Genomic DNA, 11,707 nt, shown 5'->3' with positions numbered 1-11,707 from the left:
GTAGCAGGAGCAGAAGTATCTGGAGGTGTCTGTCTTCTACCTTTACCAAGGGGTTCTGTGTCTATTACTTCTCACAGCATTATCCTCACACTAAGCCTTTCCTGAGGTCACACAGGGAGTTCGGGGCGGAATCCAGGCTGGCTGCTCTCTGGTACTGACCCACACTCTGGCCTCTCCCTGGTGCTGACCGTACTCTGTAACTCTGAATTTACTGCGGATCGTCCGAGTTCTCCCCTCTACCAGACCACATGCTCTGAGGGCAGGGGCTTTTCTCCTTTTGCTTAGGGGTTCTGGGAAAACACATTTACGGAATGAATGAAGTCAAAATGCATTTGTGAGATGAATGAGGGAAAGAACCAATGATCCTATCGGTGCTTCCCAGATGAGGGCATGGCTTCAGTCTGGACACCGACACCTAACTAGCTGTGATTCACCTCTTTAGAGTATATCCTTTTTGTTTGTTTGTTGAGACAAGTTCTTGCTGCGTAGTCCAGACTGGCCTTAGCTTGCTACACGGCCCTTGAACTCACAGTGTAACCTTCAACCCCGCAGTCCTGGAGCCTCTGCCTTCTGAGTGCTGGGGTTATGGAAGTGCACCAGTGCACACCTCTGTAAAGTCTACATCTTTTAATGTTTTTAGGTTTGGTGATATCCTTTCACCTAATACATGAACACAAGCCCCTGTCCAATACATTTTCCTAAGACATGGCAAGTGTTTAAACATTTATGGATTTCAATATTTGTAAAACAAACAAAAAAACAAAAAAACCACCCCAACAAAACAGTAAACCTCTAACATCAACAGATTTGTTGAATAAATTATGGTGCATCTAGATGAAAAGAAGCCACTACAAATGATAATGTTTTTGATACAGATATTCTATGATGGTAGGATACAAGCGATTTTTGGGCAAATAATCTAGACTCATAAACACTTTTTAAATTGGCAAGACACACCCTATATTGTTCCTAATGTTTAAATCCAGGTAGTGGAATAAAAATGCTTATTTACTTAGGATTTTTTTCCTCTGAGTTTTCTACAATAAGCTTGCATTATTTTATAATAAATGAAAATAACTTTTTATTCTTTAGAGGGAGGTAGTAATGCGAAAGGGCGCTCCAGGGTCAGATTAGCTGAGCTCTACTAAATAGTGCTCATGTTCAGCAAAAAGAAAGCAAGCAGCAGCCACGGGAAGGGCACTTTTGGGAAAGGCAGAGCCATTGTCGGCAAAAAAAAAAAAAAAAAAAAAAAAAAAAAAAAAAAAAAAAAAAAAAAAAGAATCATCGTGGTGGTCACATGATCACAAGAACATTGTGAGGATTAAGTGGGTAAGGAGAGACGAAATATGTGAGCAAAATATTAGTTGGCGGAGAATATGCTCCATGGTCTCTCAGGCCTTCTCGCCATGTAGTTATCAAATGGAAATACACGAAAACGATGAAAAACAAGCTTTTTTTGGCATCGGGGATCGAACTCAGGTCCTTGTGCTTGCAAGGCAGGCGCCGGAACCACTGAGTTTAAAAATGTAAAAGATGCGGTCCTTATCATCTCTGAACTGAAAGTGTGGAGGAAGGATTCGTGCAATAAGCTTAAAACAAAAACAAAAAAACACTACCTCAATTGTACTTCGGGAAACGAGGTCGCACGCCAAGCTACTGAACCGGAGAACTCAGCTACAGCACACAGCGAGTTGCTTTGACTCGACAGAGCGAGACGACCCGCGTTACCGGAGCATGGCCAATCAGAGATCAGAGAGGGCCGGGCCTCGCTGCTGATTGGAGGTACGGGAGGGGCGGGGCGGGAGTGCGCTCGCGTGGCCTCTGAGTCTGGCCTCCTCCCGCCAGTTTGCGGACTGGGCAGAGTCTTGCTCTCCGCGTGCGCGTGTCTTTGGCTGCAGCTAGTTCCTAACCCCCCGCTCCGTGTCGCCATGCCGGCAGACGTCAGCAAGTGGACCGGGCCCTTGAGCCTGCAGGAAGTGGAGGAGCAGCCCAAGCACCCACTGCGGGTCGCTTATGGCGGGGTGGAGGTCGACGAGCTGGGCAAAGTGCTGACGCCCACCCAGGTACCGCGGAGCTGGGCCGAGCGCTGCGAGGCCTGTGCCGGGGAGCGGAGGGGCCCGCGGAGACGGGGCGGGAGGGCTTTGCAGGCTCAGGAGCCACCCCGATCGGCCAGGGAACGAGGCCTGCGGGAGACCTTGATCCACTTTCCTGGGGCTTCCAAGCACAGGAGAAGCTTAGGCCCAGAAACACCCTCGATCCTGGGGGCAGGGCCGAATAGGCATCTTGCTGGGCACGGCATAAGCTGTGCCCTCCCCGATGGCTCCCTGTGATCTCGGCTCTTCTGGCCTGGGTTTGGAGAGCAGGTGCCCCACCCGACAGTGACGTATTACGTAACCGGTGGTCAGCGTCTCCCGGCGATTTCTCCTTTGTTTTAGCGGTCAAAAGCGCGCAGCCAGCCAAAGGGAATGTGCCCTGCAGCTGGCTGGAAGGATCCAGCTCAGCGGCCTTGTTTTACTCTTTGGCTTTGGGCCTCTGAGAAACTAGATTTCTCGACAAGGTTGCTAGTTGCTGGTTATGAAGCTCCTGGCAAGGTGTGAATAAATTACCCAGAGCTTTCACTGTTTAGGATGTTTACGGAGTTTATTCTAGGTGTTTGAAATATGAATTGAACATCTTGGAGGTTGTTCCATCCTCTCCTCTACCCAGCCTCCCTGCTCATTTTTTGCCCAGGCCTTCTCTCTCTCTCTCTCTCTCTCTTTTTTTTTTTTTATTTTTTTTTTTTTTTGGTTTTTTGAGACAGGGTCTCACTATGTAGTGAGACTGACCTGGAACTCACTATGTAGCTCAGGCTGGTCTCTAACGCACAGCGATCCTCCTGCCTCAGCCTCCTGAGTGCTGGGATTACAGGCGTGCGCCACAACGCCCGGCCTTCCCTCTTTCACTTTTAAATGTCTAGTTAATGCAGATTTATTTCATTTTAGCAGGCACCAAGTAACTTCCTGGTCTCCAAATCCAGAGACCTTGCCATTCCTGTCAGAGTGTTAGTTGTGGTTGAGAGGAGGCCCTGGGACCAAGGTTAGATTCTGGCCTCACCTCTTTCTGTTATTCACCTGCTAGGCTACTAGCCCCATAGTGTTGTTGAGACTTAAGATAACTAATAGGTATATATAAAACTTTGGCTCCCAGCACCCAGTACAGGCAAAAATCCAGTAATTTTTATTAATAATTGACTGTTTTACCTTTGAAGAATCTGAGAATCAAAGAATCAAAGAAATAGTTGCTTTCGTCATCATTTTTGGCATTTTAACTCTACAGTGGCTCCTTTCTACAGGTTAAAAACAGACCCACCAGCATTTCCTGGGATGGTCTGGATCCAGGGAAACTCTACACCTTGGTCCTGACAGACCCGGATGCTCCCAGCAGGCAGTCTCCCAAATTCAGGCAAGTTGGGAAAAACGAAGAGCATGACCTACCTGGTGTTAATTCCTCTGCCACACAGAGAGAACTTGATTTGGGATGCTGTGCTTTGCTTAAGCTGGAGTGTCCATTTCCTGTCTCTTTGCCTTTGGGCAGGAACCTTTAAACTTCCAATAGTCATCTTTGGCTGTGTTTGTGTGCTAAGAATTTGTTTTACATTTTTCAGATGAGGAAAAAACTAAAAAAAAAAAAAAAATTTTTGTAAGGGACCAGGGATGTCGCTCAATGGCGCTGTGCCTACCTGGCAAGCACGAGATCATGAATGAGTTCATTCCCTGGCACTGGGGAAAAAAATATTTTGAGATGTGAAAATTAAACAAAATTCAAATTTCAGTGTTCATAAATAGAGCTGAGTCGGAACCCAAACGTGATAGTTGATATATGTCTCTGTGGCTGCTTTCCTCCTGCAGTGGCAGATAGTATGGATTCCAAAGCTTCAAAACATTGGAGACATGGCTCTTGGGCCCCTTCAAAGCATGCTGACTTTTGCCTCAGAGACTTTCAGGGCGATGAAGGATCTGGGCACTCCTTTTGCAGGCACGAGGTTTGCAATGGTCGGAAAGACAGGGCCTGTGTCTTGTTCATTGCTGTGTGTCTGGGCTGGGGCATGTGCTCAGTGCAAGTTCTCTCCGCTGTGCAGTGAGTGCCCCAGCCTGTGGTGCTGACGCGCTCTGTTCTTCCGCACAGGGAATGGCACCATTTTCTGGTGGTCAACATGAAGGGTAATGACATCAGCAGTGGCACGGTCCTCTCTGACTATGTGGGCTCCGGGCCTCCCAGTGGCACAGGTTGGTAAAGACTGGTTCCAGGGGTGGGGAGGCAGGAGGAGAGGCTGGATGCACATTAGAATTTGTTTTATTTATGAGCCTACTGGAGAAAGAAGGCTGCTTGGGTTCCCTTAAGGCATTTGCCTTCCTGAGCACATTCAGATCTGGAGTGTGGGGTGGCTGGAACTTCGTGGACTGCTCAGATGTGGGCTTTTAAGAAGCAGGAGAGACAAGAGGGAAACAGTGCTGTAGAAGGGCCTTCTGGGGGTACACATGGGCTGAGCACAGTCGAGTCATCTCTGCTCTCTATTCAGCCTTTGTCATATGTGATCTCTGAGTATCTAATTTTTTGAAAGAGACTCAGAAATGATCATAGTTTTCAAATTGATTATAAAAAATTATCTAGTACATCACTTTATGGCTCCCTTCTCCCCAAATCTAGTTTAGTATCTGAAAGATCTAGATGGCTGTATTCGAGCTGGATTGAAGTCAGTCCACACACCGTTGATCCTGTTCTACGTAAAGCAAGGCCGATGAGAGATGGTTATCCTGCGACTCCCCTGAGCACGCCTGAGGGCGCACTGGGGCACAGCATGTTTCCATTGCTGGAACGGAGATGATGGTGGGTGAAGCAGGCAGAAGAGTAGCTTTTGTGCACACCGTTCTGCCATGAAGCGGTATAAGAAGTGCCTGATAAGGACTGCTGGTCATGAGCTCCGGCCCCGAAGCTTCCAGATGGCTTTGAGTCCTCGAGTGCATTCATACTAGGGAGGGTAGAGGGCCAGGTTTCCTAGGGATCTGTTAAGTTCTCCAGGGCAGTTATAAAATCAGGCAATTTAATTATGGGGAGCATACACATGAGCATAAAGCAATTCTCTCGAGAAGGAGCATTTAAAAAAAGCCTCGGTAATTCATTTTTCTTTTCAGATTCTTCTAGTAAGGTCCAGAGTCCATATAGTAAATAAATATAGATCATAAGGTTTCAGGTAGCAAATCTGACTGCTGCATACACATGTAAGCATTTCAAAAAGACAGAAGTCACTTTATCACCCAGAGAGTTTTTGGCATGTGTGGGGCCTTTTTCCGTGAATCCCTTAGAGCTCACTGTTTTACGTGCCTATTGTCCTAGGTCATTTCTGCTGCACTTGCAGCTCGATAGATGGAGTCAGGCTGGGTGATTTGGGGTTTTGATTCCCCATCCTGCCAAGTCAATGCTTGTAGCAGTTGATTTATTCTTTTTTGTTGCTAGGTAGTATTCCCATGTGCACCGTGGTTAGTTAGCACTCCCCTCTGGATGGGCATTGTCCCCAGTATTTGGCTTTTTCAACTGTATATATACTTTTTTGGTACCGGGAATAGAACTCAGGTCCTTGCGCTTGTGGGGCAGGAGGCAGAACCACTGAGCTAAATCCCCGGCCCAGTATTTGGTGTTTTGAATAAAGCGGTTGCATGCTTTGCTTTTATTCTATGGGCAGGAGTTTCTATGGTTCTTGGGTATATGTTATGTTTAGGAGTAGAATTGTTGTATCATAAAAATTGCCCAAGAGTTCACTGAAATGGTTGAAAACTTTATACTCTGGTCAACATATTTGAAGTAAAATCTCTGTAATTCCACACCCCAATTAAATATTGTTGGTCTTCCCCAGCATAGTGGTGCACACCTGTAATCTCAGCACTTGAGAGGCAGAGGTAGGGGATTGCCGTAAGTTCGAGGCCAGCCTGGGCTACGTAGCTAGACCCTACCTCAAAACAAACAAACAGGGCCAAGGATTTAGCTCAGTGGTGCCACCGCCTGCCTCACAAACTCAAGGTCCTGAGTTTGATCCCCAGTACCAAAAAATAAACAACAAAAACAATATTGACAGTCTTTTATTTTTTCTTTTTTGTGGTTCTGGGAGGGAACTCAGGGCCTCATGTCTGCTAGGCAAGGGCTCTACCACTGAGCTATGTCCCCAGCCTTTTAAAACATTTTTATCTTGAGACAGGTTCGTGCATAGTTACCTAGGTTGGCCTTGAACTTGGAATCCTCCTGTCTCAGCTTCCCAAGTAGGTAGGATTACAGGCATATGCGTGCCCTGCTGCTGGTCCTTTTTAATTTTAGACATTCTATTGTGTGTGAAGTGGTAGTATTTAACAATGTTTTAAACTACAGTAAAAAGTCACAAATCTCACTGTTAATTCTGCAAGTGGTACAGTTCACTGGTATAAACTATACTCACATTATTGTTAAACACTTGTCCAGAACTTTTTCATCTTCCCAAAGGGAAGCTGTGTGCACTGAACAGCAGCACCCCACTTCTCCCCCAGCCCTTCCTGGCAACTAGTGTTCCCCAGTGTGTTCAATGAGTCGGACTACTTTGGACAACTTACCATGATATCTTCAGGCTTCCTCCATCTTGCAGCATGTGTCCAAATGTCTTTTTCAGGTGGAATAATACCACATTTTGTGGGTATACCACCTTGTTTAATAACCAGTCCTCAGTTGATGGACATTTGGGTTGCCTCCAAGCTCTTGGGTGTTACAAATAGTGCAGCAGTGAACATTGATGTGCAGTTTGTTTGTGTAACTTAAAAGAAACAACTTATTAAAAAAGCTCATGATGCTTATTTGTTACTAGTACTTAATTGGATCTTGGAGAAAGCTACGTAGTTAGCCAGGTGTGGTGGCTCATGCCTTCTTCCCAGCTACCTGATAGGCAGAGACAGTGGGATCTGGAGTTCCAGTCTAGCCCGGGCAATTTAGTGGTACCCTGTCTCAAAATAAAAAATGAAAAGAGATGATGACGTAGGTCAGCGGTAGAATGCCTCTAGATTTGATCCCTAGTACTATAAACAGAAAGAAAAAGAAAAAAATAAAGCCAAGGTGCACAATGAGTTTATAAGATTGTTGCTAATGTGTCAAAAACATTCTTTGCTGCTGGGTTTGGAGGCACACAGCTGTAATCCCAGCACTCGAGGAGCCCGAGGGAGAAGGCTTGCCGTGAGTTCAAGGCCAGCCTGGGCCATATAGTGAGCTCATGGCCAACCTCCATGACGTAGCAAATCCTGTGTCAAAAAAATAAATCCTTGGCTGTGATTAAGGGAAGCTTAGGTAATTTCAAAACAAGTCTGTAGTCTCCCGAGAAAGTAAGTTGAAGAGACAGAAGAATACTAATACTCTCCATTAGCCTGCCTTGGCTTGACTGTGGTATGAAGGCACCCACCCCAAGATTTGACTTTTTCCTCCGTTTCTCATGTTACTTAGTACCTCCTATGTGCTGAGCATTTTAAAGTGATAAGAAGCAACAGGACAAATGCCATAGCTTCTGGGGGTTTTACTTCTAGCAGGAAGATTCAATTACAGAGTTAGAGCTCTGGTTACTTACGTTACCGTTACCGTTACCGTTACCGACTCGGAAGGAAGATCAGCATTCTGTTGGGGGTGGTGGGAATGGCTGGAGATGGGCCGGAAGTGGAAGTGGGCGGAGTGAGGTGCAGAGAGCACATTGGAGGTGAGATGTGGGTTGGTCAGAGGCTGGCGCCTGCAGGTCATCGGGCTGGAATGATGGGCTTGAACCTGATCCCCTGGCAGCGGCCTTGCACCCGTGGCGTTCAGTGGGTGAATGACCTGATTTCGTCCTCTTGCTGCGCACCCTCAGTGCCCTGTGATATGGTGGTCTGGGCCCTTCTGATTTAAAACAGTTGAAAACGGGAAGGCTCCACCTCAGGTGCCTCCGGTGTAATCATCTTCCGTTCTTCCTCTCCCTCCAGGCCTCCACCGCTATGTGTATGACATCAGCAGTGGCACGGTCCTCTCTGACTATGTGGGCTCCGGGCCTCCCAGTGGCACAGGCCTCCACCGCTATGTTTGGCTGGTCTACGAGCAGGACAAACCTCTAAAGTGTGATGAGCCCATCCTCAGCAACCGATCTGGGGACCACCGTGGCAAGTTCAAGGTGGCAGCCTTCCGCAAGAAGTACCAGCTCGGGGCCCCCCTGGCCGGCACGTGTTACCAGGCTGAGTGGGATGACTACGTCCCCAAACTATACGAGCAGCTGTCTGGGAAGTAGGGGAAACGCCAAGGTTTTATGGTCCTGAGACCCCACGCAGTGTTCTCGAGTTCCGTTCAGTGATGCATGTAGATTTCTCCCTTGTCCCACTCCCTTTGCACAGATGAGACCCGATCTGTCCCACAGTGGTTTAGGGTGACTTTTTCCTGCTGCTTGTCCTTTGGGGTTCTAGATAGTCACACATCCCAGTTTATGTTTGGGTCAAATTTGAGCTCTGTTTTGGGGGGTATTTTGGTACTATGATGTGATCATCACATTGTTAATAAAAGCATAGCAGCCCAAGATTTAAGGGGGAAAAAGCCAGGCAAAAAGACCAAGTGTACAGGAAGAGAGCAAATTATCAAAGAATCTGTAAAGGAAGCTAAAAAAGATGGGTTGTCGCTGCTTTCATGAGTGAGTCCAGAGTTGTGCCCAAGGCACCTTCTGAGATGGATTTTCACAGTGTGGGAAGACCAGAGGCTCCTGTCTTTGGTTAACCGGGACAGAGTGTTACATTTCTGGTGGCTTAGAAGGTGTCAGGGTCCTGCTCTGGGTCCTTTAAAGGGTGCAGCTGGAAACAGTGGTAGGAGGGATGGCCTTGCTCTTGTTGAGGCTTGGCCACCTAGACTACGTGGGCTGGGGTGACAGATTGTCAGGGTCCTTAAATTAGTGCTTGCTAAGTTGGTCCCTTGTCATTGGTCTGAGAAAAACTGGGCTAGAGTTGCTTACTGTTAATTCTGGTGTTTGCTTATCACTGAATAAAAGTGAAAACACTTGACAGTCTTGACCTCCGTGGGTTTTGCTTAATTCTGTGGGTTTCATAAAAGAGAGAAATCAGAAGATGAGCTCTGAGGGTGAAGGCAACCCTTTTCCCTGAGCAGCAGGAGAGGCTGGGTTCTGATCCACGGGCTCCTCTCACCAGAACGGCTTCGCAGGTGCTGGCAGCTACAGCAGGAGCAACCTTCAGATGGGAGGTTCTTAAGAACTCTTTACAAGACTTTAGGCAGAGTTTTCTGGTCCAGAAAGATCTTTTGCTTCTTTCAAGATTCTTTTGGCCTAAGACAGTTTTATTTATTTATTTATTTTTGCATTGCTGGGGCTGGAACCCAGGGCCTCGAGCGTGCTTGATAAGCTGTACCACCGGGTCATATCCCCACCAAGAAGGATGTCTGAAGCTGATGGACAGCTCTCCCTCATAGGGTTCTTGTGCAGACACTATAACTGGACCTTAGAAGTCACCTATGGCTCTCATGGTTTGTTTTTGTTTGTTTTTTGTGGTTTTTTTGTTTGTTTGTTTGTTTGTTTTTTGCAGTACAGGGGATTGAACCTAGGGCTTTTGCACTGAGCCAATCCCTGGTCATTTTTTATTTTTTATATTGAGACAAGAATTTGCTAAGTCATTGAATTGCCCAGGCTGGGTTTAACCTCACTCAATGCCTCACCCCCCTGTGAAGGTGGAATTAAAGGTATTTGTCTCTGCACCTGACTAAAAAGTACTTTCTTCAAAACTGCTGGAAAGGTCCTCTCATATGATCTCTGGGGACAGTTAAAGTAAATGAAACATTTTTTAAACTTTAGTGTTGTTAAAATTTATTTTTAGGGCTGGGGGTTTAGCTCAGTGGTGCCGCTGCCTGTGTTGCAAGTGCAAGGACCTGAGTTCGATCCCCGGTACCAAAAAAAAAAAAAAAAAAAAAATTTATTTTTAAGTAAGATTTTATAAAACAAGAGTTACAGAGAAAACAAATAATTATCCCGTTGACCTTAATGTAGAGAGGAACACAACGGCACACACCTGTAATCCCAGCTACTTGAGATGTTGGGGTAGGAGAGTCCCAGGTTGAATGCCAGCCTGGACAATTTAAGGAAACCCTGTCTCAACGTGAAAGGAGCTGAGGATATAGCTCAGGGGTAGCACCCACCTAGCATGTGTGAGGCCCTGGGTTCCATTCTCAGGTCCAGAAGAAGCAGTGCTGCTGGTCCAGGGTGTAGTTCAGTGGTAGAACACATGCTTTATGTGTTTGAGGCCCTGGCTTTATTCCTAGTGAGAGAGAAGGAAGGGAAGAAAATGACTTTCCCTACCCTATAGTTTCTCCTAAGTAGCAGGTTACTGGTTTCTTGGGTTTTCTTCCAGAAGAAAATAAAGGTAAACACATACCTACATATCCTTTAAAGAAGTATTTTTATGTTTTCCACACTTTTATTTTTATTTTTTTTTCCAATAATGGAGATGGAACCCAGAGCCTTCATCCTGAACTCATCTCCAACCCTTTTTATCTTTTTTATTTTTGGTACCAGGGATTGAACCATTTTTATCTTTTGAGACGGTCTTGGTAAGTCGCTAAGTTGCCAAGGCTGGGCTCAAACTTGCAGTCCTCCTGCCTCAGCCTCCTAGAGTACTATTATACAGGCATGTGCCACCATGCCCAGCTCTGCAGTTTGTTTCCAGACTAATATAGTTCATGTAATAGATGTTCAGTTAATCACTGTAATTTGCATCATTTTGAACAAATACTCAGTTTTATAGATGTCCCATAATGTATTTGGTAGAGGACATATGATGTGTAGATTCTTTCTGGTTATTCAGTATTATAATCAGTGCTTCAGCAAATGCTTCTCCTATATGTGTAAAACACTGTTGCAAGTCGTTTTGTAGGGAAAATTCCTAGTATTGAAACAATTACATCAGAGAGTATGAACATGTTCAGTTCTGATATCAACAAACTGTCCTCCAAAAAGATAACTTTGATATTCTCAAATATTGGGCCGGGGATTTAGCTCAGAGTTCGGTGGCCTGCCTTGCACAAGTACAAGGACCCGTGTTCAATCCCTAAAAAAAAAAAAAAAAAAAAAAAAAAAGATAACCTTGCCTATATTAGACGGGGACACAGAAGAGCCTGCTCCTCCATACCCTTCCAGTCTCATCAGGCTTTACACATTCTGACAGCTTGATACTGATGTACATTTAAAGTCGTTTACTGTTTTTTCTCTAAGCAGTTTTTCTGAGATTATCTTCCTGATCATAAAGTCCTTTTTAAAGTCAAGATGAATGAGGAAATGTTAGCTTCCTTGTCTAAAACAAGTGTAGGCCCAAGGGACTCAGAAGAAGGTGGAGTATGTAAAACAAGTTCAGGAGAAATATGTAAGAAGGGACATATTAGTCCCCTTAGAAACTAGGAGACAGGGAGGGGAGGTGTGTGTGCCCAAGGGGATCTGGATAAGAAGTTGGTGTTCCTGGTCCTGAACCTGGCTCTGCCCTCCAAGCCCTGCTCATAACACAATGCCTGCCAGGACACAAATTCCACCTTTATCATTTGAAAAATTGGGGCCTTGGGTCATTTAGCCGAGTTATTTACCAGGTTTGTAGGGGAAAAAATAATACAGAAATGGTTAAACTGAGCCCTGTCGACAGGACAAAATCCAAAAGCCCTGTCCCCT

The 11,707-nt window shown here is 45.8% G+C and overlaps 1 protein-coding gene across 2 annotated transcripts; it reads left to right on the top strand.

Moving 5' to 3' along the window:
• The first annotated feature begins 1,815 nt into the window (after nt 1-1,815).
• Pebp1 (phosphatidylethanolamine binding protein 1) lies at nt 1,816-9,052 on the top strand. 2 transcript variants are annotated; one of them, XM_010604087.3, is made up of 4 exons: nt 1,816-2,063; nt 3,332-3,441; nt 4,165-4,265; nt 8,076-9,052. In XM_010604087.3, the coding sequence occupies exons 1-4, from the start codon at nt 1,929-1,931 to the stop codon at nt 8,291-8,293; spliced, it is 564 nt and encodes a 187-aa protein (XP_010602389.1). In that variant the 5' UTR covers nt 1,816-1,928; the 3' UTR covers nt 8,294-9,052. The 2 variants fall into 2 exon arrangements, with proteins under 2 accessions (XP_010602389.1, XP_010602388.1); XM_010604086.3 differs by having other exon boundaries at nt 1,817-2,063; nt 4,165-4,207; nt 8,018-9,052.
• Nucleotides 9,053-11,707: the final 2,655 nt, after the last annotated feature.

This window comes from Fukomys damarensis, unplaced genomic scaffold (assembly GCF_012274545.1).
Source record: "Fukomys damarensis isolate Sample0158 unplaced genomic scaffold, DMR_v1.0_HiC HiC_scaffold_12, whole genome shotgun sequence".
NCBI classification, from domain to species: Eukaryota; Metazoa; Chordata; class Mammalia; order Rodentia; family Bathyergidae; genus Fukomys; species Fukomys damarensis.
This window is presented reverse-complemented; position numbering and strand designations above follow the sequence as displayed.

Bases quoted from the DNA above. Each gene is read 5' to 3' on its own strand.
- Pebp1 (XM_010604087.3), top strand. From the start codon at position 1,929: ATGCCGGCAGACGTCAGCAAGTGGACCGGGCCCTTGAGCCTGCAGGAA. The intron at 2,064-3,331 runs GTACCGCGGAGC...TCCTTTCTACAG, and splicing joins AAGTGCTGACGCCCACCCAG to GTTAAAAACAGACCCACCAG. The intron at 4,266-8,075 runs GTTGGTAAAGAC...CCAGTGGCACAG, and splicing joins CGGGCCTCCCAGTGGCACAG to GCCTCCACCGCTATGTTTGG.